General features: G+C 53.9%; 6 protein-coding genes across 6 annotated transcripts; 3 read left to right on the forward strand and 3 right to left on the reverse strand.

Annotated features, from left to right (window-relative positions):
- Positions 1-3489: 3489 nt before the first annotated feature.
- On the reverse strand, positions 3490-4464 carry PG985_012577 (acid phosphatase precursor; the record flags this gene model as incomplete). The annotated part of the gene is made up of 2 exons (XM_066832343.1): positions 3490-4208; positions 4284-4464. The coding sequence occupies 2 exons, from the start codon at positions 4462-4464 to the stop codon at positions 3490-3492; spliced, it is 900 nt and encodes a 299-aa protein (XP_066680393.1).
- A 1500-nt stretch (positions 4465-5964) lies between these two features.
- PG985_012578 (gmp synthase) lies at positions 5965-6851 on the forward strand (the record flags this gene model as incomplete). The annotated part of the gene is made up of 2 exons (XM_066832344.1): positions 5965-6357; positions 6456-6851. 2 exons carry the CDS (start codon positions 5965-5967, stop codon positions 6849-6851), a joined length of 789 nt encoding a protein of 262 aa, XP_066680394.1.
- A 1180-nt stretch (positions 6852-8031) lies between these two features.
- PG985_012579 (high-affinity nickel transport protein nic1) lies at positions 8032-9388 on the reverse strand (the record flags this gene model as incomplete). Its single annotated transcript, XM_066832345.1, has 2 exons — positions 8032-8558; positions 8632-9388. Coding segments are annotated over 2 exons (1284 nt in total), but the record flags the coding sequence as incomplete, so codon positions are not given.
- A 2239-nt stretch (positions 9389-11627) lies between these two features.
- On the forward strand, positions 11628-13291 carry PG985_012580 (uncharacterized protein; the record flags this gene model as incomplete). Its single annotated transcript, XM_066832346.1, has 8 exons — positions 11628-11800; positions 11868-12030; positions 12097-12183; positions 12260-12420; positions 12496-12513; positions 12585-12896; positions 13002-13083; positions 13148-13291. 8 exons carry the CDS (start codon positions 11628-11630, stop codon positions 13289-13291), a joined length of 1140 nt encoding a protein of 379 aa, XP_066680396.1.
- Positions 13292-16495: 3204 nt separating this feature from the next.
- Positions 16496-19646, forward strand: PG985_012581 (uncharacterized protein; the record flags this gene model as incomplete). Its single annotated transcript, XM_066832347.1, has 4 exons — positions 16496-16873; positions 16936-17209; positions 17275-17372; positions 17442-19646. 4 exons carry the CDS (start codon positions 16496-16498, stop codon positions 19644-19646), a joined length of 2955 nt encoding a protein of 984 aa, XP_066680397.1.
- A 2893-nt stretch (positions 19647-22539) lies between these two features.
- Positions 22540-23045, reverse strand: PG985_012582 (uncharacterized protein; the record flags this gene model as incomplete). The annotated part of the gene is made up of 2 exons (XM_066832348.1): positions 22540-22705; positions 22798-23045. The coding sequence occupies 2 exons, from the start codon at positions 23043-23045 to the stop codon at positions 22540-22542; spliced, it is 414 nt and encodes a 137-aa protein (XP_066680398.1).
- Between the last annotated feature and the right edge of the window lie 140 nt (positions 23046-23185).

Here is a 23185-nt window from a genome sequence, read left to right on the forward strand (position 1 = left end):
TGATTATGTTATGCGAATAGTGGTCAAGTAAGAAATGTGTTTACAGTACTGCTGCATGAACTTCAAAGAAGGATGATGCTCTCGCTGGAGCATAACAATGAGTGGATGGGGATATATACACGACTTGAGGAAAGAAACAAGATATTGAAGTAGAGGAAGGGTGCTCGAGACGGGCCGTACTGTAGTCTTACCCGCGTGCCAGACCATAACAAATATCATTATGATCAACTACTCTCCCAGGATTCTCGACTCCATTGTCTTTCCGAATCTGGCCTCGAGCATGGCAGGAGGAAGGATATTAACAGTCACATATCTAACATTATACATACACACGCGCGGACTTGAGAAGCAAAAGTACCTAGGTATCCATGTATGGATGTACCTCTTTGGTCTGGGTCAGCACGATGAACATTGTACTTGCCGTCCATGTTAGGAGGCAGGTATATACATCAATACTTCAAATGAGGTCATGTTGAGAGTGCAAGTGGGGATGTTTCAATGTCCTAAGGAAGGTTCCTACTCACATCAAATGCGCTTCTAGTCTGGCGGACACTTCAAGTTGGGTGGAGGAGGTCGGCGGGAGGCGGGTAGGAGTAGGCATAGCCAGGTCGCTCTTGCTCGATTCGATGTTGGAATTTCCCAATCGGTCAGCACGTACTTCTGGCCCAAACGTCAAATTGACTCTTCCCTCCCGTCACTCGCCCCAACTTGGTTCAAACAGCAGCGGCAACATGGAATAAACATCCGCGGCTACTGGCCCTCATTACATCAAGTACATACATGATGCCTGTACCATTAATCAAATCAACATCCACTCTGACCCTCCCGCGTCCCGATAGATGGAAAGCTCACGAGCCGTAGCCTTCAACAGTGCAGCAGTCGTTCATTGTGGCAACCTCTGGCATCTAGCGAGAAAAGTGAGATGTGAGGTTATGCGGCTCTTTCCCTCCCTCTCGGCAGAAATCGACCCGCGTAGCCAACCTCCGCTCATGTCAGACGGGCTAGACGTTGCAGTGCAGCAAACTGCATTAGGAGCAGAACTATAAGTCAGGGTTCACTTTGACAGAACCCACCCATCAGAGAGTCTGTTTCACGTTTGGTGGCCGTATAGCAGTGTACTGCAGTCGCACTTACTGGAGCAATGACCGGCCACTTGGAAACTTCAAGACATCCAACGGTTGTCTGCAGTGGTCCATTTTTTGGGAGCTGCCGCCATACCCATTTTGGGCTTCTCTTGCGCACATTGAGTGGATGACACCAGACAGTTCAGCTGTTCGGTGTCTGCTCGATTGACAGGCCTGCTTCTGCATTTCTAGCCGAGCCATTTGCTATACTCCAAGTAAGTCGACCAGCTTCCAGCTGCAGCTGCAAGTGCAGAAACCCCTTTCTGGCCTACCAACGGTGTCATGTTGTACCTCCACCAATTCCATTTTGACCGTATCGCTCAGAACTGATATCAGTCTTCCCACGATCATATCTCGATTAAATCTTGTTCAGAAAGTAGGTTTCCCTCCTCTGCACAGGAACATATGCTCCGCTGCGGTACTCCTGAGAAATAATCAATGAGATAATCAAGTTTACTCGGCAAATCACTTGGCTGCAACGCAGGTCCGACTCACCATGCTAAACTCGATAGCCGCGGTGACATGTCATCTGGCCGTTATGGCACCCCTCCCTAGTCTACTCCCATGGCTCGATTAGCCCTATCATTTGTATCTGAGCCAGAATGAGGAGGCAGGCATTTGGCACTTGCACCGGCACCGGCACCGGAACTCTACCGTTCGGTCAAATCTGTCGACATGCAGAAGACATGTATCGTGGTGGGGGTCTGTACTTGCTATTGGCGTCAAGGATAACCAGGAACCCGTGTCCGGAAAGGAAGCCCCCCAGCCATCGTAGGGCCTTGAACCCCTGCCCCTGTCATCCAGACAGTGCTAAATACTTATGGCAGTTGAGGGTGTCGGCTGGACATTCCGAGATGATTGACAACGACCAGCAGCTGTCGAAAATGGCGTCTTCAATCTCGGCACCTTCGGATAGCGTTGGTAGATGGAATGGATCATTATCAAGGGGGTGCTCACTGTTGGCAAGTGTTGTTGTGCCTGGCACTCGGGAGACAGCGTCGAGGCATCGCGTCGTCTGTCTACCTTTCGAATCGATGGGAAATGTCGGTGATTTGATATCGAGATATGCGATGCGGTGCAGTATCGAACCAGCTTGCTGCAAAGTAACCCAGTATGTAGCATTTGCTGAACTGGCCAGCGTGGGGTTCTACATGAACTGTCGGCTAACTGTGCAAAGAACCGTACACGCATACATACGTGCCTACTTGGCTACGTATCGGCATGGATGTATGGTCAATCCGTTTGAGACATTGCGAAATCAATACCCGGTGCGAGCAAATTGCATGACACTCGCATTGCGAAGTGTCTGACAAATTGCAGTTCCTCTTTGCAAAGTGTGGAACAAATTGCACACGCTCCCGTTGCGAATCCATGATCTGACGACACATGGGTACTTGTCCTGGACCATGCCTGATTTTTGGCTGAATTGAGCCATGTGCAGCTCTTGATCTTGGTAGACCGGTTGACCCCCCTCCAGAATGCTCAAGCTCTACCTGGTCCCCTCTTGCGTCTCCTCTACCTGCCGCTTCTGACAGCACCAAGATACATAAGCTCGAAGACCAATCTAGTTGAAGTTGAGCCCCTGTTTACAAAAATGACGCCAGGACAGTTACATCCCGTCATGCCCCGGCCAACCTAGCCGACGATGGCGCAAGAAGCTGGATGGCGTCGAGTCCTGACAGTGTCATGGAGAGCATTGGCCTGCATTATCAATGTGAATCTACTTGACTGCAATGCCGTGAAAATGTGAATAGCGAGCAGATAGGAATCCTTGAACCAGACCACAACACAGCACATGATAGGACACTTACTCTCGGTATGAGAGCACACAGCACCCACACCCATACATGCATGTAGGAGGTACTTATGGAAGGCCTGATTGCTAATGTGCTGGTATATTTTCATCCCCACCAGCACTTTCGGTTGATACCGGGGTATAACCCCATGTTGATTGTTATTGTTGCGAAGGCCGGCTGGCAAACGTTTACAACAGCAATGTGGTCACATGTCAAGTCTACCAAAGCTTCCAGCACGCCCTACACGACTTCAACCACACCTCCTCGCCTCCTCACCTTAGCTTAGGCTGGATACAACCCCAAAGGTAGCAGTCGACTAACTACATAGTCAGATCATGTAGGGCGCATGCAACAAGCAACAAGCGTTGTAGCCGCAGATGTATCGGCGACGTTGCAAAGTGAAAACGTTTTGGTCTTTACGAATAAGAAAGAGCGATTCTCAAAGCTAGCTGTAGTCTTATGATCGGGTATATTATATAGGTGGTGTACAACCGACCCTCGGGATATATGATATCTGACAGGACGGGCCAAAGTGTAGGCCAGGGGTCTTAGGTCTCAGGTCTTAGGACTTAGGGCATGCAAGTCAGCATGCTCTTGAGCTTGTCTCGCACAATCGTCTGCTTGTCCGCCGGCGCCGTCGTCTTGTCGTTGGCATCGCCGATGCTGACCGCGATGCGGCAGCCGCCCGACAGGAGCACGTCCGTCTCGGTCGGCAGGCGCGTGCTGCCGCAGTGGTCGACGTCCTTCTGCGAGAACCAGCCCGGGTTGAGGCGCGAGAGGACCCAGACGAACTTGGCCGGGTCGGTGCAGTCGCCCTCGACCTTGGGCATGTTGACGTTGAGCCAGACGTCCTCGGGCAGGTAGGGCGCGCCCGCCGCGACGACGGCGTCGGTCAGCTGGGCGGCGAGCGCGGCGTAGACGGCCGACCGCTGCGGGACGGGGTCCGTGTCCCAGCGCAGCGTGCCCGACGAGGCGCCCGAGAAGGCGAGCGCGGGCACCTTGGCCTCGTGCGCCGCGTGCACCGCGATGCCCACGGTGCCGCTGAAGGGCACCTGCACCCACAGGTTCGTGCCCACGTTGGGGCCCGACACCACCAGCTCCGGCCCCGCGCCGTTCCACTGCTGGGGGCCGAACGTCGACAGCCCGTACTTGAGCGCCGTCACGGGGAACGAGTTCACCCAGTTGAGCCGCGGGTCGCTCGCGTTGGTGCCGACGGGTCCGCTGTTGGCGGCGCAGCTGTCGTACATGCAGGGCTCCTTGCGCGGATCGGGCTCTGCGTCGCGCGAGCCTGGTGGTTCGGTGTGTTAGCTGCACAAGTCCCGGTCTTCATGATGCATTTGATGGCCACTGTGAATGAACTTACTGGATCCCGACTTGTTCTCGGCAGGCCCGGAGAGGACGACATCGTGGCCGGCGCCTCTGAGCGACTGGTGTAACGAGCGGATGTAGAGCTCGGCCCAGCCGTCGTCGTTGGACTGCAGGATCCGAATGCCCTGCGCGCTGGCCGCAAGGGTCGATAGCGCGGTGATGACTTGAACGCGCATCTTGTTTTAAAAGAATGAGGCTGTCTGCCGGGGATGGACAAACGGAGAGAGAGAGAGAGAGAGAGAGAGAGAGAGAGAGAGGTTGGAATGGATGCGCGAGTATATAAAAGGAGCGAATGGAAGAGCTGGCAGCTGCTACTACTACAGCTATTCGAACAAGCGCTACCTAGCTACTCTCACAAGTCCATTGTTGGCGATGTGCGCAAGTATTTATCTCAGTGGCTTCAGGTAGGTAACCTAGACAGTAGGTAGGCGCAAGCCCCAACGACCAAGACTTTCTCGGACTTGATGGCCACAATCAGAAGGTATCCTCTCCTAATGGTACGTTGGTGGAAGGCAGGCTAGGCCGGGGGGCATCCATGGTGGGTGTTTCAACAACTCGACATCGCCACTTATCCAGGCACTGGGCTGAAGCAGGGCATGTGAATGGACAGCGTTGCCTGGTCGAGTCAGTTGCCCATTTTTGAGACAGCGGCCAATCAGGGGTGCGAACTTACCGACTCTGTGCGGGTTATGCGACCGTACCAATTCACCAGCTCAGCCGAACTGCTATTTTCGGGCGCATGAGGCCGCCAACCCAAGAGCTTCGGTTACTCCTATTGAAGTTTATGTACTACAACTGATTACTATGTCTTGGCTCTACGATTACTGCCTCGATGCAAAGAATAGTACTTGGATCTTGTTTTATCTTCCAAATAGATTGATGTGATACCCCTCGTGATATTTGTCCCCCCACAGCTCACAAACAACCATGGAAATGTCCAACTTTCCCATGGCCTGTCCTTGCGAGCCTGCCCTCCGAGCCCTCCCAATGTTCTAGCAGGGTCGTGGGGCAAGAAGACAGTCGAGCTAAGCCCGCTGTCCACCAGGCACAGCGGGACACGGCGGGCATTACCGCTGCATGCAATGGCTGCGGTCGCTGCAACCCACTGAAGATTCTACCCCGCAATTCGATTTCGTCGATTTCGCGCAGAGGAGTGTAATTCATATCTCAATATTGACGGGGATACTGCGACGTGTATCGCACCCTGTGGACTTGGCCTACGTCTCTGTTACGAAGGTCCCAAGCTATCTCTCCTCTTCAGCCACAGACTCCGCATCCCCTTTGCTGTTAAGGTCGTGGTGTTTGATGAATCGAAGATTGCTTGCTCGGTGACCGCATAACGATGGCACGCGACCGGTCCACATGGCCCAAGCGCTCATTGAAGACGAGCCGCTTGCAGCCTCAACAGCAAGCGTTTGGCTGGCCCCGTCGGTTATATCTCCTTGCCAGCCAGCGCGACTCTTTCCCTGACTTTGTTGCTGAACTGCACAGAGTTTCAACAAACCTCTGACCAAACAAACAGCCTGCGAGGATATCTTCAACAGATATCGTCGGCGAGGCCATACTATATACATACTGCATTCTCCCGGGCTGCCTTTGATTTTGTTGAGAGAGAGAGAGCTCTGATCAATGTATTTCAGACCGTTCACTAGTCGCTTTTTCGTGTCGCCATTATCATGCTGTACCCATCAACCCCTTTTCCAGGGGCGGAGGACCCCCCTCCCCTCCGCATAGCCGTCTGCTTAAATTCGTACAACTCGAGGTTCCTGCCGGCAGTCGAAGCCTCGTACGTGCGCGCCCTGGGCCGCGCCGCGCCGGACGCGGCGCTCGCCTTCTTCGAGTCGGCCCAGAAGGGCGAGTTCCCGGAGCCGAGCCAGTTCGACCTGATCGTCCTGGGCGGCGCCAACGTCGACCCCCGGGCGTCGTGGGACTTCGTCCTGAAGATCCACGGCTTCATCCGCACGCTCGTGGCGCAGTACCCGGACAAGAAGGTCGTGGGGATCTGTTGGGGCCACCAGACGATAAGCCGAGTATTCGGGGCCGATATCGTGAATATGGACGTACCAGAGGTAATCAGCTCTTCCTACCAACCAGTGCCCACTATTTTGACGTAGTGTTGTTCTTATAATACCGCATCTTTTTTTCTAATGCACATTCCTTTTCGCAGATGGGGGTCACATCCATAAACTTAACAGAAGAGGGCCGGAAGTTTTTCCCGCATGCCGCGGCGACGGGCGTCGTGCGTCTTCAACAGCACCACCGACGCGAAGTCGCCGCGGCGCCGGCGAAGTTCGCCCCGCTGGCCCAGGGGAGCCAGATCTTCCTCAATGACAACAACACCATCCTCACCTTCCAGGGCCACCCGGAGAAGGATGCCCAGACGGCCCGCCTGAGGATGCACGACACGCAGAGGTGGTTTGGGTTCGATGCCCTGGACGAGAAGGCCTGGGCCCGGCTCGAGGCCCAGATCGAGACGCATCACGATGGCGATGCGATTTGGAGGCGCGTCGTGCGCTGGGTTCGGGAGCCGTCGAGGGGCTTGTATGCTCCTCAGCCTAGTTGACAATCAAAGTTGTAAAGTGTCACATGGACTTCCGGAAGGCAGTGCGACCATACATGCAGAAGACAAACCATGGGAATCCGATCCAATAGACTCTATGATAGATATTTAATCATTCGTCCTCAACATGCATTAAGCCGATTTACAGCAAGCTGCAACGAGAAGATAGCGGTGCTTTTCACGCTGTGTGACGTTCTGCATAAGCAGCGATGGTGGACCCAACCTACCCTTAAGAATAATGCATAGTAGGTAGATTTTTGAATATTACAATGGCCCATGCTATAGAAGAGTTAAAAAGAAGAGATCAATCGTAAGTATCAATAGGCAAAGACTTGAGAAAAATGCAAAAAGAGAGGTCCGAACGTGGATCGAACACGTGACCTTAGGATAATCAGTGTACAAACTGCAATCCCACGCTATACCACTTAGCTACCGAACCGTTCTTGGATGAAAGAATTGCCCGTTAGCGCCTAATATACTATTATGCAACAATGAAAACGCAAGTAACAATGCATCACGACATGAGGTCGGTCTTCAGTAAACAATGTGATAGTGGTCTGACTGCCCCCAATTCACGTCTCTACAACACGTTGGTGAGGTTCAATGTAAATTCGCTGATTGTGCTAGCAAGCGAGTAAGTATAAAGAATATTCTTCCACGTTCATAGCCTGTCTCAATACTTTATTATCGAAATACTGCTTCTTCTTTATTTTACACTCGTATCATTCTAGTCAAGAACGCGATTCAATTGCCTTAAGATGAGTGCCCCCAGTTCAAACTCGGGCTCGCCATTTCCCCCGGACGATGAAGACCGCGCTCAACCTCATGTCTCCATCCCCGAAGAGGCTCCGCCAAACAGCGGCACACCGATCAGCATGGAAGACTCTTTAGTGTTCTAGGCCTCTGTCGCATCATAGGAGGAAGGCACAGTTTAGAGTCTCGCGTACAAAAAGCCAGCATGTATCATAGCACATCAACAAACCGAGGGCACGACTTATTGAAAAGATGTACATGACAATACCATTATTGACGATTCTCTACTACTAGAGCTCAAGATATGTCGGTGTGTTAAAGTAGGTGTTCTAAGTTGAACGATTGGTCTGCTTCTTTCTTTAGCTACCCCTGATTGCATGCATGTTCAAATGTCTAAGAGCGCCCCTCAGTGCATCAAGCTCGGACTACCTGGTCGTTCGGAGACTCTGGTTGCCGAACCCTTCTTCGAGTCCCCTGCAGGTGGCGGAGCCTCGACCGGCGAGTCAAGCGGCTCCAGCAGCTCGGAAGTAATCACATCCTCCTCGTTATCATCGACATGGTCCCGAAACCGGCCATCATGACCGCCATCATGGTCCTCAGGGTCCGACACCACCCGCTGCGCGCCGCGGCGGCGGTCCATCCTCCGTCGCCAAGGCTTGTACAGGGCCACCGACCCCAGGCCCACGACGAGGAAGAGCCCGCAGATGCTGCCGCCGATGATCTCGAAGTGGTCGCTGATGGCGCTCAGCCCGTCCCAGAACTCGCCCTCGGGCTGCGCCACGTTTTGGACCAGCGACAGCACCTGCACGATGCCGATGAAGGCCGACACGACGACGGTGATGCCCGTCAGGACGATGGAGTAGTAGAGGATGGCCACCGTGTCCCGGGCGAATGCCTTGGAGGTGTAGAGGGCCATCATCAGGGCACCGTCGGTGGTGTCGAGGAGGCACATGCCCGCTGCCGTCTGTTAGCTTGCCTGTCGCCTTTCCGATCCCTTCAAGACAAATAAATTGCACTGGACTATACTTACCGGTAAACAATAAGGGGAAGATCAAGATAACCCAGAGACTGGTGCCCTGCGCCCCTTGGATGCTCGCGATTCCCAAAATGGCAATCTCCGAGCTGGTGTCGAAACCGAGACCAAACAGGACACCCAGCGGGTACATCTTCCAGGGCCGGTCCACGATCCGGAACAGCTTCCGAAACACATTCGCCATGAACCCGGCGCCCTCGAGCTGCAGGTTCATCGCAGCCTGGTCTTCGTCCTGGCCGCCCGCCTCGGGGTGGTGCGGGTCCGGCCCGCGCAGGACCTGGCGTAGCCGCGTCACGAGGCGGTACAGCACCCAGCCGTTGCCGAGGCAGAGCAGGAGGAGGAAGGCGGCGCTGACGGAGGTGCCGACGATGCCGCCGACGTACTGGAAGTTGTCGAAGCGGTCGCGCAGGGCGCCCGAGGTCGCGGCCACGACGATGCAGGTAGCGATGACGATGGTCGAGTGGCCGAGGCTGAAGAAGGTGCCGACGGTGACTGGCCGCTGGCCCGCGGCGATCAGCCGCCGCGTCATCAGGTCGATGGCCGAGATGTGGTCGGCATCCAGGGCGTGCCGCAGGCCCAGCGTGTACGACAGCACCGCCGGCGAGATCATGGCCGGGTGGAACTTGAGCACCACGGCCACGCCGACCCAGACGAGCACGTTGGCGCACGCCAGCAGCGAGATGACCCGTGCGACGGCTGGCGGGAGGCCTTTGAGGCCGTCCATCCGCCTCGGCAATAATCGCCAGCAGGGCATCGTTGTTCGTATATTTCCTTACTACTGGCTGCTCGTTGAGAGGCGAGGGAGGTCTTGTCTCCAACAATTTGGCGTGAGCTCTATCACGGATCGAATTTGGTGACAAGCTGATTGAGCTATCCTTCTTTCCACCATTCACCGAAATGAGGTATACCAACTACTCCCGGTGAAAAGCTTGGTCTGCAGGGCTACGTTGCCCTCTTCGCTTCCGCCATGGAAATATCCGAAAGCATGCGCCCAGCTCATCCGTACAGTACCCCTCCCCGGTGCTGCTATCTACATCTGAACTACCCCACGTCATGAACTGCGAACTAGCCTACCTTGAGGAACCCCGCCACGAAAAAGGGCGATAAGCTACAACGAATCGCCATGGTTTATCACACGAAAATATGACCAATGATACGTTGTTCTATTGCGTTTGAGATACAGAGTTATGAGATCCGATAAGCCAACACTTGATAGGTACTAAGTACCATTGACTACAGTGCATGCCCAGGTGTCTTTCAAGGGCTCTCGTCCCCACTTGGCTGTCAATCAGGTACGTACCCCGCCCCTTGTTATTCATACCTAAGGGCAACTAGGGTACGATATTTGAATACTTCAAGCCATGGGAAAAAGACATGCCGAAAGCTTCACTCTACGACAGCTATAAATAATTGTTATTTCTCCCAATGCACCGCGGTAATCACAGACAAAATAATGATTCTAGGGAGGAAGCACTTAGCAATCAACGATGGTCGTCCATTTACCCCTGGGCATGTCGAAAAGGGGACAACCAACCCTGTAGCCTTGTGACCTACAAACTGGTACTTTTATCTGACTTGGCCTCAAACTTGAACATGAAACTCGAGAAATCGTCTACGGATGTCTTGCGCTCACAAAAAGATGTTTATAAGTGTTCAGAGTTGATATGTTGAGATGGCATAGGGCGCTGACTTGCCATGGAGTTTCCGACATGGGGGAGGACAGTCTTCTCTTTGCGCCCATTGACCGGTTTCCCATGTTGGTATCCTATTTCATAATGGAAATTCGAATATTCTGTACCTTTCTGAATTATAGCCTGCAAGGGAAGAGCCTCGCCTCGTTCGATATACTTGGAATAAATCATACAGGGGGTGTCTATCATCGAATACTTAGCCATTGTGCCAGGTGCCCTTTTCGACTGCAATCATTAATTGCTTACTCTTTTCAGGATCATGATTTCTGTCGATCATGTTTCCATTCTCTTGTATGAAACTACCAGTTCCATTCATCATTCGGCAGATCAAGGTAATTGCCGAGTGCAAGGGCCTTGCCCTCTGAGTCAAATAGCTATCATATATCCAAGATCATGATACACATTTGCCAGTTCTGTACACCGCAGCCCTCGGAAACCCAAAAACGGCAGACCCTCAACCAAACTTGCTTCTGTGGCAGAGTCGATATTGACGGGGACCTTGTGAGCACTCCACTTCATCGGGTCAGCAGGCGGATTGTTACACTACTTAGCAGACTCGGTGCGTGCACCTTCGCAAAGACCACTATAGCATCTCCCAGGTTGCTTCCGAAAGCCAGTCTGGCCAGAGCCTACACGGCACGACATGCGGTCATCATATGAGGAAGGTGAGCGCCATTTTCCGGTTCGGGCAGCTGATTCGAAGATCGCAAGTGCCGGAAGACCCGAGTGAACGCAGTAAGGCTAGCGTCGTCTTGCATAGTACCGAGCTGATATTGTTCTGCCAATCGTAGGTATCGGAGCCGGTGCGCCCTCCACTTTCGCCGTATGCGGGGATAGATGAGGGAGGAAGCCGAAGAGGGTTCGGATAAATGCCAGGATCCTGGACGAAAATGCGGGTGGGATGCCGCTGCATCTGGCTCCGAAGCCCTGGGAACCCCAGCTTTGCCCCATATGCCAATATCGAGATCCACAGTCCCATTCGACAAGGCGCCGTGCATCCACTTGTTTGCTGACGGGGTATATTAAGCCAAGGCTCTGTATGTTAGGACAGCGGTGCTACCGCAGCTGCACGCCAAGCCTTCCGCAAGATGTCGACATCCTGTCTGCCGGCAAAAAAGGATTTAGTGTCTCCATAAGACGAATGAAGCCTTTTGTTACGATGATCAATGTCATGAATTTCTGCTATATGAGGGTGGTAGGTATCACCAAGTTCTTGACAGATAGGTGAGCAGACTTCACTTGGGTAAGCCACGGAAGCATCGACAAGACATCGCCATAAGCAAGAAAGCTGCAACTGTCTCCATGGCGCGTCTCATATCCTTGGCACTGCTATCAGTGCAGTTCATACTTTTGGCAAATTTGGTCGCTGGCGATGCCGTGCATGACCTGTGGACAAAGGGTCTGTCTGCCCTAGACGCACAGCTCGATAAGTCGCCGACATGTACGAGGGCCAACCTGCAAGTGCGTAAAGACTGGTATGTGCAGCCGTTGTAAACTGGAGCAAAGACGAGACCAGGTCATGGCTAACACGGTGCCTAATAGGGGCGATCTTTCTGATGGAGAGAAGAAGGCGTACATCACTGCCGTGCAATGCCTCACCTCCGCACCGTCCAAGCTGGACCCGACCAAGTACCCTGGCGCGAAGACGAGGTTCGACGATTTCGTGGCTGTCCACATCAACCAGACAATGACGATACACGGCACTGTTAGTCCACATACAACTCCCATCGAACGAATCAAGTAGGGGAGTTCACTGACTGACCTCGTCAAGGGCAACTTCCTGTCATGGCACAGGTATTACACTTGGGCCTACGAGCAAGCCCTTCGTAACGAATGCGGCTACAACGGAACCCAGCCGGTACGAGACGCTAACCCCCCAAAGACCCTACCCAGGCTTCCTGCAAAATTATCCGCTGATCGATATCATGGCACAGTACTGGAACTGGGCCCGCTGGACTACTGATATCGAGACATCGCCGTTATTCGACGGCAGCGACCTCAGCATGAGCGGCAACGGCGAGAAGATAGCCCACCAAGGCCTCGGAGTACCGACGGGCAACGGAGGCGGCTGTGTACAAACGGGGCCATTCAAGAAGTAAGCATGCTCCGACGACCCACAGGACGATGGACGGCAGAAGTCAACAGCTAACCATGAGTAACCCCTTGCTAGCATGACCGTGAACCTTGGGTATGTGACGAGCCCCTCGATGGACCTTCCACCCTAGTTCGGATGTGTTTCTTGTTACATGCCTCTTTAAGAAGCACCGAGATGACTAACACCAAGAGCGACCACAGCCCTATGAGCCCGGCCATCAGCCCGGCGCCGAAAGCCAACCCGCGCCGCGACGGCTTCGGCCACAACCCGCGGTGCCTGCGGCGCGACATCAGCAACCAGCTGAGCTCGCGGTACCTGACGGCGCAGAGCGTCGTCAACCTCATCACGCAGAGCCCCGGCGTGGCCCGGTTCCAGAACACCATGCAGGCTCTCAACAACGTGCACACCTCGGGCCACTTCACCATTGCGGGCGATCCGGCGGGCGACTTCTATACTTCACCCGGCGATCCAGCCTTGTAAGTGGCAATCTGCTTGTGGCCTGATGGATCTGATTGGGTGATATGGGTACTGTCTTTCCTTTCCGATTGGGCTGACTGACACCAATTGGGTGAAACCTACAGTTATCTCCACCACGCCATGATCGATAGGACTTGGGTCATCTGGCAAATGCAAGACTTGCCCAACCGGATGCAAGTCATTGCCGTAAGTCGATGGGGTGACCCGCCGAGTAGCATCGATAGGCAGCAGTGACTGACAGAAACCACAGGGAGGGACATCGATGATGGGATGGGGAAGTCGGGCCCAGAAACTGGAGGACCCCGTGGACTTGGATGTCGTCGCGGACAAGGTGTACAAGATCAGCGACCTGGTCAGCATCGTGGACGGGCCGTTCTGCTACTACTACGCTTGAGCAAACGCGGGAAGGGGATCCGCCGCCGGCAAGGGGGAGAGAGGGTATTACCCGAACATGCAGGCGACCATTTGCGGGCCCTCCCCAAGGGCTTTCGAACCGCCTGGATGTCTCGATATAGACGCAAGTCGGGTACGTACTGGTACTGGTACGGGAATGAGTTGGTGTTGACGATCTTAACTGTTGTGATCTTCTCTGTGGAATGCGTCAAACTATGTGCATGTGCTTATTTGAAGGGATTGCGGCCGAATGAATGTGAGCCAATGAAAATGGTCGGATCTTTCGTTTGATTGCTTGCTTGCTTTTGGCGAATAGAATCCCGGCTTCGAGCCGAGAATAGGAATATTGCACGGGCTGGACCCTGCAGGAAGGAGCCAAAACGAAAGGCCACTAGCGTTTGATAGGAATCAATCTGTCTCCACTTATCACTGCTCTCTCTACTCAATGTACTGTAGCTCCTGCCAGTACTCCTGCCTGTTACCTACCTGCTCCCTGCTCCCTGCTGCTGGTTCGGTTTCGAAGCACATGAGGCTGTTAGGAGACATGCCCCACTGTTCGTCGGCGAGTCCCCAGGTTACACATGGCAACCTAGCCCGGTCGGAAATTACTGGCGTTCGGTGGTTCGCAATGGAGAGTTATTGAATAAGGAGTACGGACCCGTCATGCGATATCCAGATCATCAAATCATGGAGAACGAAAGAAGGGCGAGACTAGTAGCGAAAACACGAGGAGCAGCCAGCAGCGAACAAGAAACCCGCACCCCGTCCGTCGCTCCGCGAAGCCTCGTACCCCGACTCTTCCAGGGTGCAGTAGTTCGTCGTTTAAGTGGGGGCAAGATAGCGGGCTGGGCTGGGCTGGTGGTGCCAGCCAGGGCGATCTACCAAGGATCCTGGCACACCGATTCTTGATAGCTCAGAAACAGATAGGGGACCAGCAGCCGCAGCAGCAAACCAATAGCTTACTGCTTGGGGTACATTGGGCACTGAAGCCTCGTCGAATCAACGGATTTTCTGAACGAGATAAAACGGCGGTTGGCAGGAAAAAGGGGTTGTGGTGTGCGCCCGCCGCCTCTGCTCAACGGTGCCAGGTGCTTTGCTTGGACACGAGACACCAACCTACAGTTCATACATGTAATGCGCCGCCACTTGGCAACCCCAGACCGGAACAGACGCTGGAAGCGGTAGCACGACATCCGGCAACCACAACATGATTCTCAGTCGCTGCAGATAAACTTCACCAGTTGGTTATTAGGCTGGTTGCGCAAACCAGTCGTCGGCGACTTCGGAGGGAGCTTTCGAGAGACCATTCAGTGATTATCAGATGCGCTAATGCAACATGTCTGACTGACCCTGACGGGTGGAGGCCGAGGCGGTCGGCGCACTGGGATGGTAAGCTTCGAGTCGTGCAGCCGGCCGCCACGACAAAGTTCACTGCATCTTTTTCTTGCCTCTTCAACAAAAATTGTGGGGGAAATCGGCTGCGAAGGCCTGCAGATGCCTTCCAAACTCTGGTAGGCTCCTGTTTCTCTTTTCATAGCGATCTCCGACCTTCGGCACCCTACTTGCGAAGAGGATGGTTTCATTTGTGGGCGAATCAACGCGATCCGGACGGCAGCACAGAAGGCTAGAATGCTATATCCGGCTTCTCTTATCGCTCCACGTTTCCTTGGGGGTCTCGGTGGTGCTGCGTTGGAAATTAGTGGGCTGGCTTGCAGCGTCCCATCCAAAACATTGGCCCGCAAAAAGACCCTTATTCCCCTGCCGGGAGGTGTGCGCCCCGTTACTCTATTTCCTCGACCAGTACCGTTGTCCAACAGCACGAAAGACATCCATCTTTGGCCAGATGCATGAAGAGATGCAGGATACCCCGTGATCGCTTCCAGACGTCGCATCTATCTAATCAATATACTTGCGCTTTTGCTGTCTGTCATCCCTTGACTAGGCAGCACCACCCGATCAACTGGCAACTGGAGATTGGAATACGCTTTGCCATTGGGCCTCTGTTACCAGGCCCGCGCTTGAATCGCGGTTTGACCCAACATGACTTCTACGACAGATGGTGCCAGTGGTGTGCGGAGTCAGGTCACTGCCAGTCGGGCTTGCGAAGTCGCCACCAACCAACCAGCCCCGTCCCGACCTGAGCTGAATGGCACACCCACCACCTACCTTACTAGGGTCCATCTACTCTCTAGTCAGCAAGGCTGACTTGCATCTTCCGCGTCATCCAGATATGCCTGTGACAGACAACGAAAAGTTTGGTTGTCGGTTGTCGTTGACGGTGGCGATGGCACATTCCATTGTCTGTACTGCAGTTTGGCTAGACTCTGAGGTTGAAACTAACGGGACCTTATTATGCCCCATACCCGAGAGTTCTCGGCATTGAACGCGTACGAGTACAAGTAGACGGAAGGCCGTCCGGGGGGAGACGAGCCGAGCTGATTTGCAGGGCCAGATTCCTGATGCGGATCTACCTTTTAGGGGTCCACGCCATTTGAGGATCCCTTGGGGACCCACCCGGGCCACCGCCTGTCTTCTGGCCTGCCTAGGAGACTGCTATCTTGGATTGTCAATGGTACAACATCCTGGGTTGCGCACCTAGACCCCCGGTTAATGGCGCTTGATATGCAGGTCTAGACTCCGACTGGCCGAATGAAGATCGTTGTCTTGGATCGTTGCCTCGTTCCCCACGCTTCATCAGAGCGCCAATGAGCCCCAGAAACAAAGCCGACAGTGATCCGCCATGCCGCCTCTCATTCGGACGACGTGGTATGTCGCTGGGCCCCCCAACAACAACCACCTCTGGTGTTTCTTAAGTCCGGCCGACTCGTACTTCTAATCGTTCGAGTCGAGGAGGTCCCTGGTTTTTCCTCTTCCTCCCTTACACATTCTTTCCTTCCACATCTCGAACACAGAGTCGTTGAGGCTATTCGTTCTTTACCACGATAGAGTGGCTGCCTCCCATCTTGTAGTTTGTTTTAAAGTGTACCTGCCTTTGCATTGAATGCGTTAAAGTCTACACTGCATTGGGTTGTGTAGCATCCTTCTCATGCCTCTGGCCGAGTATCATTGGTAAGATAGAATCATCAGCTTCAAGCCACCGACTTGTCTGGCCTCTGAGTATCGTAAACCCCACCAGCAGCTGTGTACTAATAGCAGTATAGATATACCAGTACCATACCCACTGTAATCGGAGTATACGCGCACAATGACCTTGACGACACCTCGAAGGGATCTGGAAGCCTTTGGCTACAGTTCTTCCTCTGAGTCTGAGTCCGAGTTGCCGCGCAAGGCCAGCAACTCTAACAACAACGGCCAAAACCAGAAAAAGAAGAAGAAGCGCAAGCTGCCGCCCCAACAGAGTATCAACAAGATATGGAGGCACTTCTCTGCCAAGAAGTTTAGCCGCGCTCTGGCAATCTTGCCATTCGACCCGGTCCCACTGCCTTCCGAGCCTGAGCGACCGAACGAGCTGCTTAGTGCCGGGTACGAACGTGCTGTGGAAGAATGCCGCCGGAAAGTGAAGAAGATCATACAGGAATGCCGCAGAGTCAACACCAGATACCGAGACCAAGGCTGGGACATTGTAAGTTCACTTATACGTAAATTGGGATTGACGGTCCGTGACTAACTACGCCTTTCGTATAGGACTGGGACCTCAAGCTGACAAAGGGCAATACCCTGAATTACCTTGGATCGAACAAGTTCGACGTTGCAGGCCCTCGCCTTAGTTCCAGCACTTCCGTCCCGAAGGCTGTGAAGCGCGTCCACGAGATCTACGAAAAGCCTACTTTCATGAAGGAGATCGATGGAAGTGATGTGAAGCAGGGCTTTTTGGGTAACTGCTGGCTCATCGCGAGCTTCAGTGCGCTAGCCAATGTGGAGAATGGAATTCAGAGGATTTGTGTCGAGTATGACACCCGTAAGTACTACCATCAACTGTCCATGTCAATTCAGGGTTCAACTAGTTGACCATTCCATGCATAGGTATTGGAATATACGGGTTTGTTTTCTTCCGTGATGGTGAATGGGTTTATTCCATTGTGGATGACAAGCTATACATGACATCCCCCAATTGGGATTCGGTAGGTCTCGGATAAACTGGTTACGTACTCCATTGCGAGTTGCTGTCACTAACACTTTTTACCCAACAGCCCAGTCTGCAGCGAGATCTGCTAAACCAGATCGACCGGGATCACGAAGATGCCGAATCTTGGTACCGTAAGACGTACCAGACTGGCTCCAAGGCGCTCTTCTTTGGTGGCAACAAAGACCAAAATGAGACATGGATCCCCCTCATGGAGAAGGCGTTTGCCAAAATCCATGGCGATTTCTCGTCGCTCATTGGTGGTTGGATTGGCGAAGGTGTTGAGGACCTCAGTGGTGGCGTTACGACTGAGCTTCTGGCTAGTGACATCCTGGACTTCGACGGTTTCTGGGAGGACGATCTGAGCCGGGTCAACGAGGAATTCCTCTTCGGCTGCTCTACGGGTCTCCTAGACGGCGGCTACGGCGAGCGAAATGGCATCCGCGAGGGCCATGCCTATGTTGTCATGGATGCACGGACCCTGAAGAGCGGCGAACGCCTAGTCAAGCTGCGAAACCCCTGGGGCAAGTTGAAGAAGGGCATTTGGGACGGCGCCTGGAGCGACGGCTCCAAGGAATGGACCAACGATATCAAGGAGGAGCTGGGTCACAACTTCGGCAATGACTCTGTCTTCTGGATCCGATACGAAGACATGCTTCGCAAATTCCAGCACATCGACCGGACGCGACTCTTCCGTGAGCCTGACTGGCGCTGCTGTCAACGCTGGATCGGTGTTGAAGTTCCGTGGAAGGCGCAGTACCATGAAAAATTCCACATCACCCTGACGAAGGAGTCGCCTCTGGTACTCGTTCTGTCGCAGCTTGACAACAGGTACTATAAGGGTCTCCATGGGCAGTACAACTTTCGCCTGCATTTCCGCCTCCACGAACAAGGCCGGCCAGACGGCGAAGACTACATCGTGCGATCGCACGGCAACTATCTAATGGATCGATCCGTGTCGATCGAACTGCCCTGCATGGAGCCCGGTAAGTACTCCGTCTTCGTGAGCGTCGTCGGAGAGCGCGACACCGACATGTCGACCGTCGAGGACGTCGTCAAGCGCGAGTGCAAGCAGCGCTCGGACCACGAGAAGCTGGCCTCGGTGGGCTACGCCTACGACCTGGCGCACGCCAAGGGCGTCGCGCACCTGGAGCAGGTCCGGAAGCTGCGCCACCAGTCCGACCAGAAGAAGGCCAGCGGCTCGCGCCAGGCGGAGCGCCGCAAGATGTGGGAGAAGCGCCACAAGAACCGCGAGATCAACAAGAAGCAGCAGAAGAAGAACGAGGAGAAGCGGGACCGCCGCCGCGCCGCTAGGGCGGAGGAGCGCAAGGCGAAGGAGGAGGCCGAGGCTGCTGAACGCAAGAAGCAAGAGGAGGCCGCCGAGGCCGAGCGCAAGAAGAAGGAAGAGGCCGAAGAGGCTGAGCGTAAGAAGAAGGCAGAGCAGGAGCCGAAAGACAAGGCGAACGAGGACAAGAGTGTTCAGACTGATACTGCCGAAGCGAAGGACAAGAAGGACGAGGCCACGGAATCCAAAGACGATTCTAAGGAAGAGAAGAAGGCAGAATCCGATGAAGCCAAGACTTCTGATGAGAAACCTGATGAGAAGAAGGCCGAGGACAAGGCTTCCACCCCCGCCCCGGCTCCTGCCCCAGCCCCCGAGAAGGAGAACAAGCCCGTCTATACTTCAGAGAACGACTCATCCGACAGCCCAGTTTCTGATTGGGAAGCGCTCTATGATGAAGATGATCTTTCAAAGAAGCCACGCATGGCACCACCGCCAGCTCCTCCAGCAAGCACTGAAAAGGTCGTAGAGACCGACGAGGAAGCCGGCTTGCCGGACCCATGGAACGCCGTCTGCGTCATCGGACTCCGAGTCTACTCGAAGGACGAGGACTTAAAGCTACGCGTGGTCATTGAGGGCGGCGATCTCGCCGAGAACGGAATGGGCGAGAAGGGCGCGCAGGACATCGACAATGCCCAGATCAACGCGGCGTCCGGCGCGCGTGAGAGGCAGGTAGGGGGCGACGACATCAAGGACCGGGTCGAGATCATTGACGGTGCTGCTGTTGTCAAGAGGAAGTCCCAGCTCATCGACGATGACAACCACATCAACAACAAGGAAGAAGAGACAGACTCCAAGGTCGAGAATGTTGATGATGGGGCCGAGGCGGGCTCGGAGGATTCGGACGATGACGAAGAGTCTACTCCGTTGGCAACCCCCGACAGCGCGAGCGGCGATTGCTCGCCGCAGAAGCGGCTGGAATCGTCATGATTATTTCGACGTTGATTACGTTTCCGTGCATTTACTTTCATTTCTTTTCTCAGGCAACAGTCGTTTACGAGCATGGCGCAGCGGGATTGGGACAATGAGATGGCTTTTTGCGTGGCTTTAAGCAGAGGAACAGCTATTGCTGCAGATGATAGCGTTCACGAGGCGATATCAGTCGCTGGGTATACCGGGGGCGAGGATCCTCCCAGGGAAGGAATCATACATTGCCACTAGTGAATTGGGCAGATAATATTGGGTTACAGGTTTCGGGACAGATTGGGGTCGGGATTGTATATTTCATATATCGGGTCTCCTTATACACTTGGTCGCGATGGTCTAATAGTTTAGATGGCGAAGACTGTTCTGCTCATCCTAGATGTTACGTTTGAATGAACAACACTTTCATCATTTCAGTGTGTTTTATTGATCAATGCATACCCAGAAGCTTCACTTTTCTTTGCGATCAACGATCAGTGGTTTTCATGTTGTTGGTTAGCAAAAGAAAGTGTCAGCGCAGTCGACGCGACTGTTGATTGAGTATTGCCCGTCTCATTTGTGGAGCGTATGCCGACGAGGGGTGATAAGGCTTTTCTGGTTACATCCTTTCGACGGCCTTTTGCGTGACCTCTTCTTGGCGGCGTTGGTTGATTGGGTTCCAGAAAGGTCCTGAAGCGCCGGCCGACTGCATGCATGCACGCATCGGCGCCCGGTCGGTAGGGACGGAAGACGTGGCCGGACATTCCAGGTATTGACTGTTCGAGGCAATGAGCCTTCTCGAGCACGTCGGGTTGCGCGGACCTTTTTGGCATCAAAGAGCATGGGCCGTACGTACATGGACTCGTATTCATTTCTTGAAACGCACACTGACATTTATCGAAGTTCCGATAGTTTCAAGATTACCATCGCATCATCATCATCGTGGGTGACTGACAATGAGTCGAGAGTCGTCACATGCCACAGACCAGCTAATACATGTAGAGTGGGGTGTGGGGTTGATGTCTCGTTTCCTGTTTTGCTACGATACGGCAGGCATCTGCAGTCTGCTATCTGATCCGCGTAATCACGACGACCAGACCGGCGTATTGCTCGTAAGCAAGCAAGACCCCAAACCTCAACAGATCGGCAAATCGTTGGCCGGTTGTAAGCCGCGGACAGCGAGACTGGCAGCCTGGTGGCTTTCTTGAGGTTAGGCCGCCCGGAGAAAGAGCGGGGTGATGCGAGTTGAGGGCCCACGACGAGTGAGGTCCCAGTCGTCAGTCAGCCTGGGGGAGTGGAGTGGAGAGAGCTGCGGTTCACAGCTTGCAGCCGCATCTCCCGGGCGGCGATCCAATTGGGCGTTCGGTCTCTCAAGTGCTGATATGTAGCTTATGTACATCTTCTTACTGTTTTGCATCATCGCATCATGTGCGCAAAACATCTCGGGAGCCTGCAGGCGCAGGTGCGGAACCGGTATTGAGTCGCGAGAGCCGTGCGGTTTTCGGGTGGGTGGTCCTCTAGGTATGTCGAAACATGGTACCCATCGCGGCACCCGTCCAGCTATGAACCCATGTTGGCGGCTCCTCTGTCTGCCTCGTCCAATACCGTTCGACCGTCAGCCCGGGTGAGTATATGCATGTTTGCCTCGCGAGTGAGCAATGCCCATCAGGTCATATTCCGCCTATCCATTCGTCCCAACGTCCGATGATCCCTCGCAATTGGCTGACATGACCCCCGGTTTTGGGTAATGCATCCCGCCAGAGAGATAGATGCCTGGGTATCACTTGACACCCGTCAGCGACTCGCGCAGCCTCAGGTAAGGCAATCCTTGTCGGGATTCAGGTGTAGATCTAGGGGAACTACATATATATAAGCCGTCTGCATCGTTATTTCGGCAATTCAATCTCACCCACCATCTTACACAAGCTCTCAAAAACAAATCATCAGCCTTATCATCTCTACTCTTCGCCAGCCGGACCTTGGATCTTGCTCGCGCTCCTCGACCTAAACCACAAGTACGCCTCACCCCATACGCTACATACTAGCTATACCTCAAGAGGCCTTTCTGTCACTTTCCGAAAGACGCAGGCACATCCGGGTGACACCAGTCAAACAACAACCAAACTTACCGGAGTTCGGCTGCGACTTCCTCTATTTACCTCGCTCTTCATCATGTTTGGCCTATGGGATGTCTTGATGAAAGCTGTCGGGAGCGGCTCCGACGCCCCGTTGGAAGAGAAGCCCAGCACGAACGGCCATCGCCGCCGCAGGAGCAAGGGATCGACGTCCCAGATGTGGGGACATGTCATGGAATGAACACCTAGATCGGGTCTTTTCTGGGGGTGGGTGACCGGAAGTCGCCGTGGGCTATCTATGTATAGCCATGGGGAGGGGTATATGGATTACTGGGTTTCACATTGTTTGGTGATGGCGTTTGGGTATTTGGTTTGGGACTGGGACGGGGGACTGTCATCGGCAAGAGTTGCGCAGCGGGCGAGCAGGCGGGCATATCCTGTGATCAGGGGTTGGAAACCACACCAGATCAGGCCGGGAGAATAGCGACCTCAATACAAAGCATATCAGTGGACGACTGCAAATCAACAAGAGTTGAACTGCCATAATCCTGGCGGTGGTGCTATATTTTGATTGACCTGACTCGTACTATCGGCGGCAGTTCAACCCTGGCACACAACCGTCCGATTATCATCAATTATTTACTCTATCTGATCGAAATATCTACAAGAAACACCGAACCAAAAATCACGTGAAAGGTCAGATAGATGTTGAAGCAATATGCTTTGAAGGTGTATTAGATATATAGCGTGCCTAGGGGTAAAGATGCCTAGGTGAATATCATTGCACAATTCTATGTCGTCGTGTCGTCGTTAAAACTTTGTAATTGGGGGGTGACGGGCCACGCTTAAGCATCAGTGACCACGATGGTGGCGTTGTAGCCTTGGACCTTGGTCAGGCCGCCGGCGCCGACCAGGTAGGGGATAGCGGCAGTGAAGATGCTGTCGCCGGCCGGGGTGTCCTTGGGGATGGTGACATCCAGGGTGAAGTTGCCGAGGGGAACTTCCTTGGGGCTGTAGAGATGGTGGAAATGCATTAGCGAATTTGGCCTGGATGGGAACAAAATCAAACAAAAGAGGGGAACGGGAATGGGGAAAAGACATACTAGAAGGCCTCGTAGCCGATCTGTGTGCCGATGCAGGTGTCCGGGGCGCAGCTGCCGCCGCTGTTGGGCCGGATGCCGAAGGAGACGGAGTAGTCGACGTAGTTCTGGACGTAGATCGAGGTCAGGAGCTTGACCTGGATGGTGCTGCCGGCCGCGGCGGAGGCGGGGACCTCCATGTCGTAGATGTAGGCGGAGGCCGAGGGGAGAGCGGCCAGGCCGGCGGCGACGAGAGTCTTGATGGAAACCATTTTGTCTGATTTGGGAGGTTGGGTGGTTATGTATTAGAGATATTAGGTTTGTCTGGTAAGTGTAACGAAGGACGCAGATGTATAAAGATCGTGAGATTGATGGGTAGTACTATAAATTTTCTCGGAAGGTAGAAGGGCGA

Source organism: Apiospora marii (genome assembly GCF_038362585.1).
Source record: "Apiospora marii strain CBS 49790 chromosome Unknown utg000009l_segment0_segment0, whole genome shotgun sequence".
NCBI lineage: Eukaryota > Fungi > Ascomycota > Sordariomycetes > Amphisphaeriales > Apiosporaceae > Apiospora > Apiospora marii.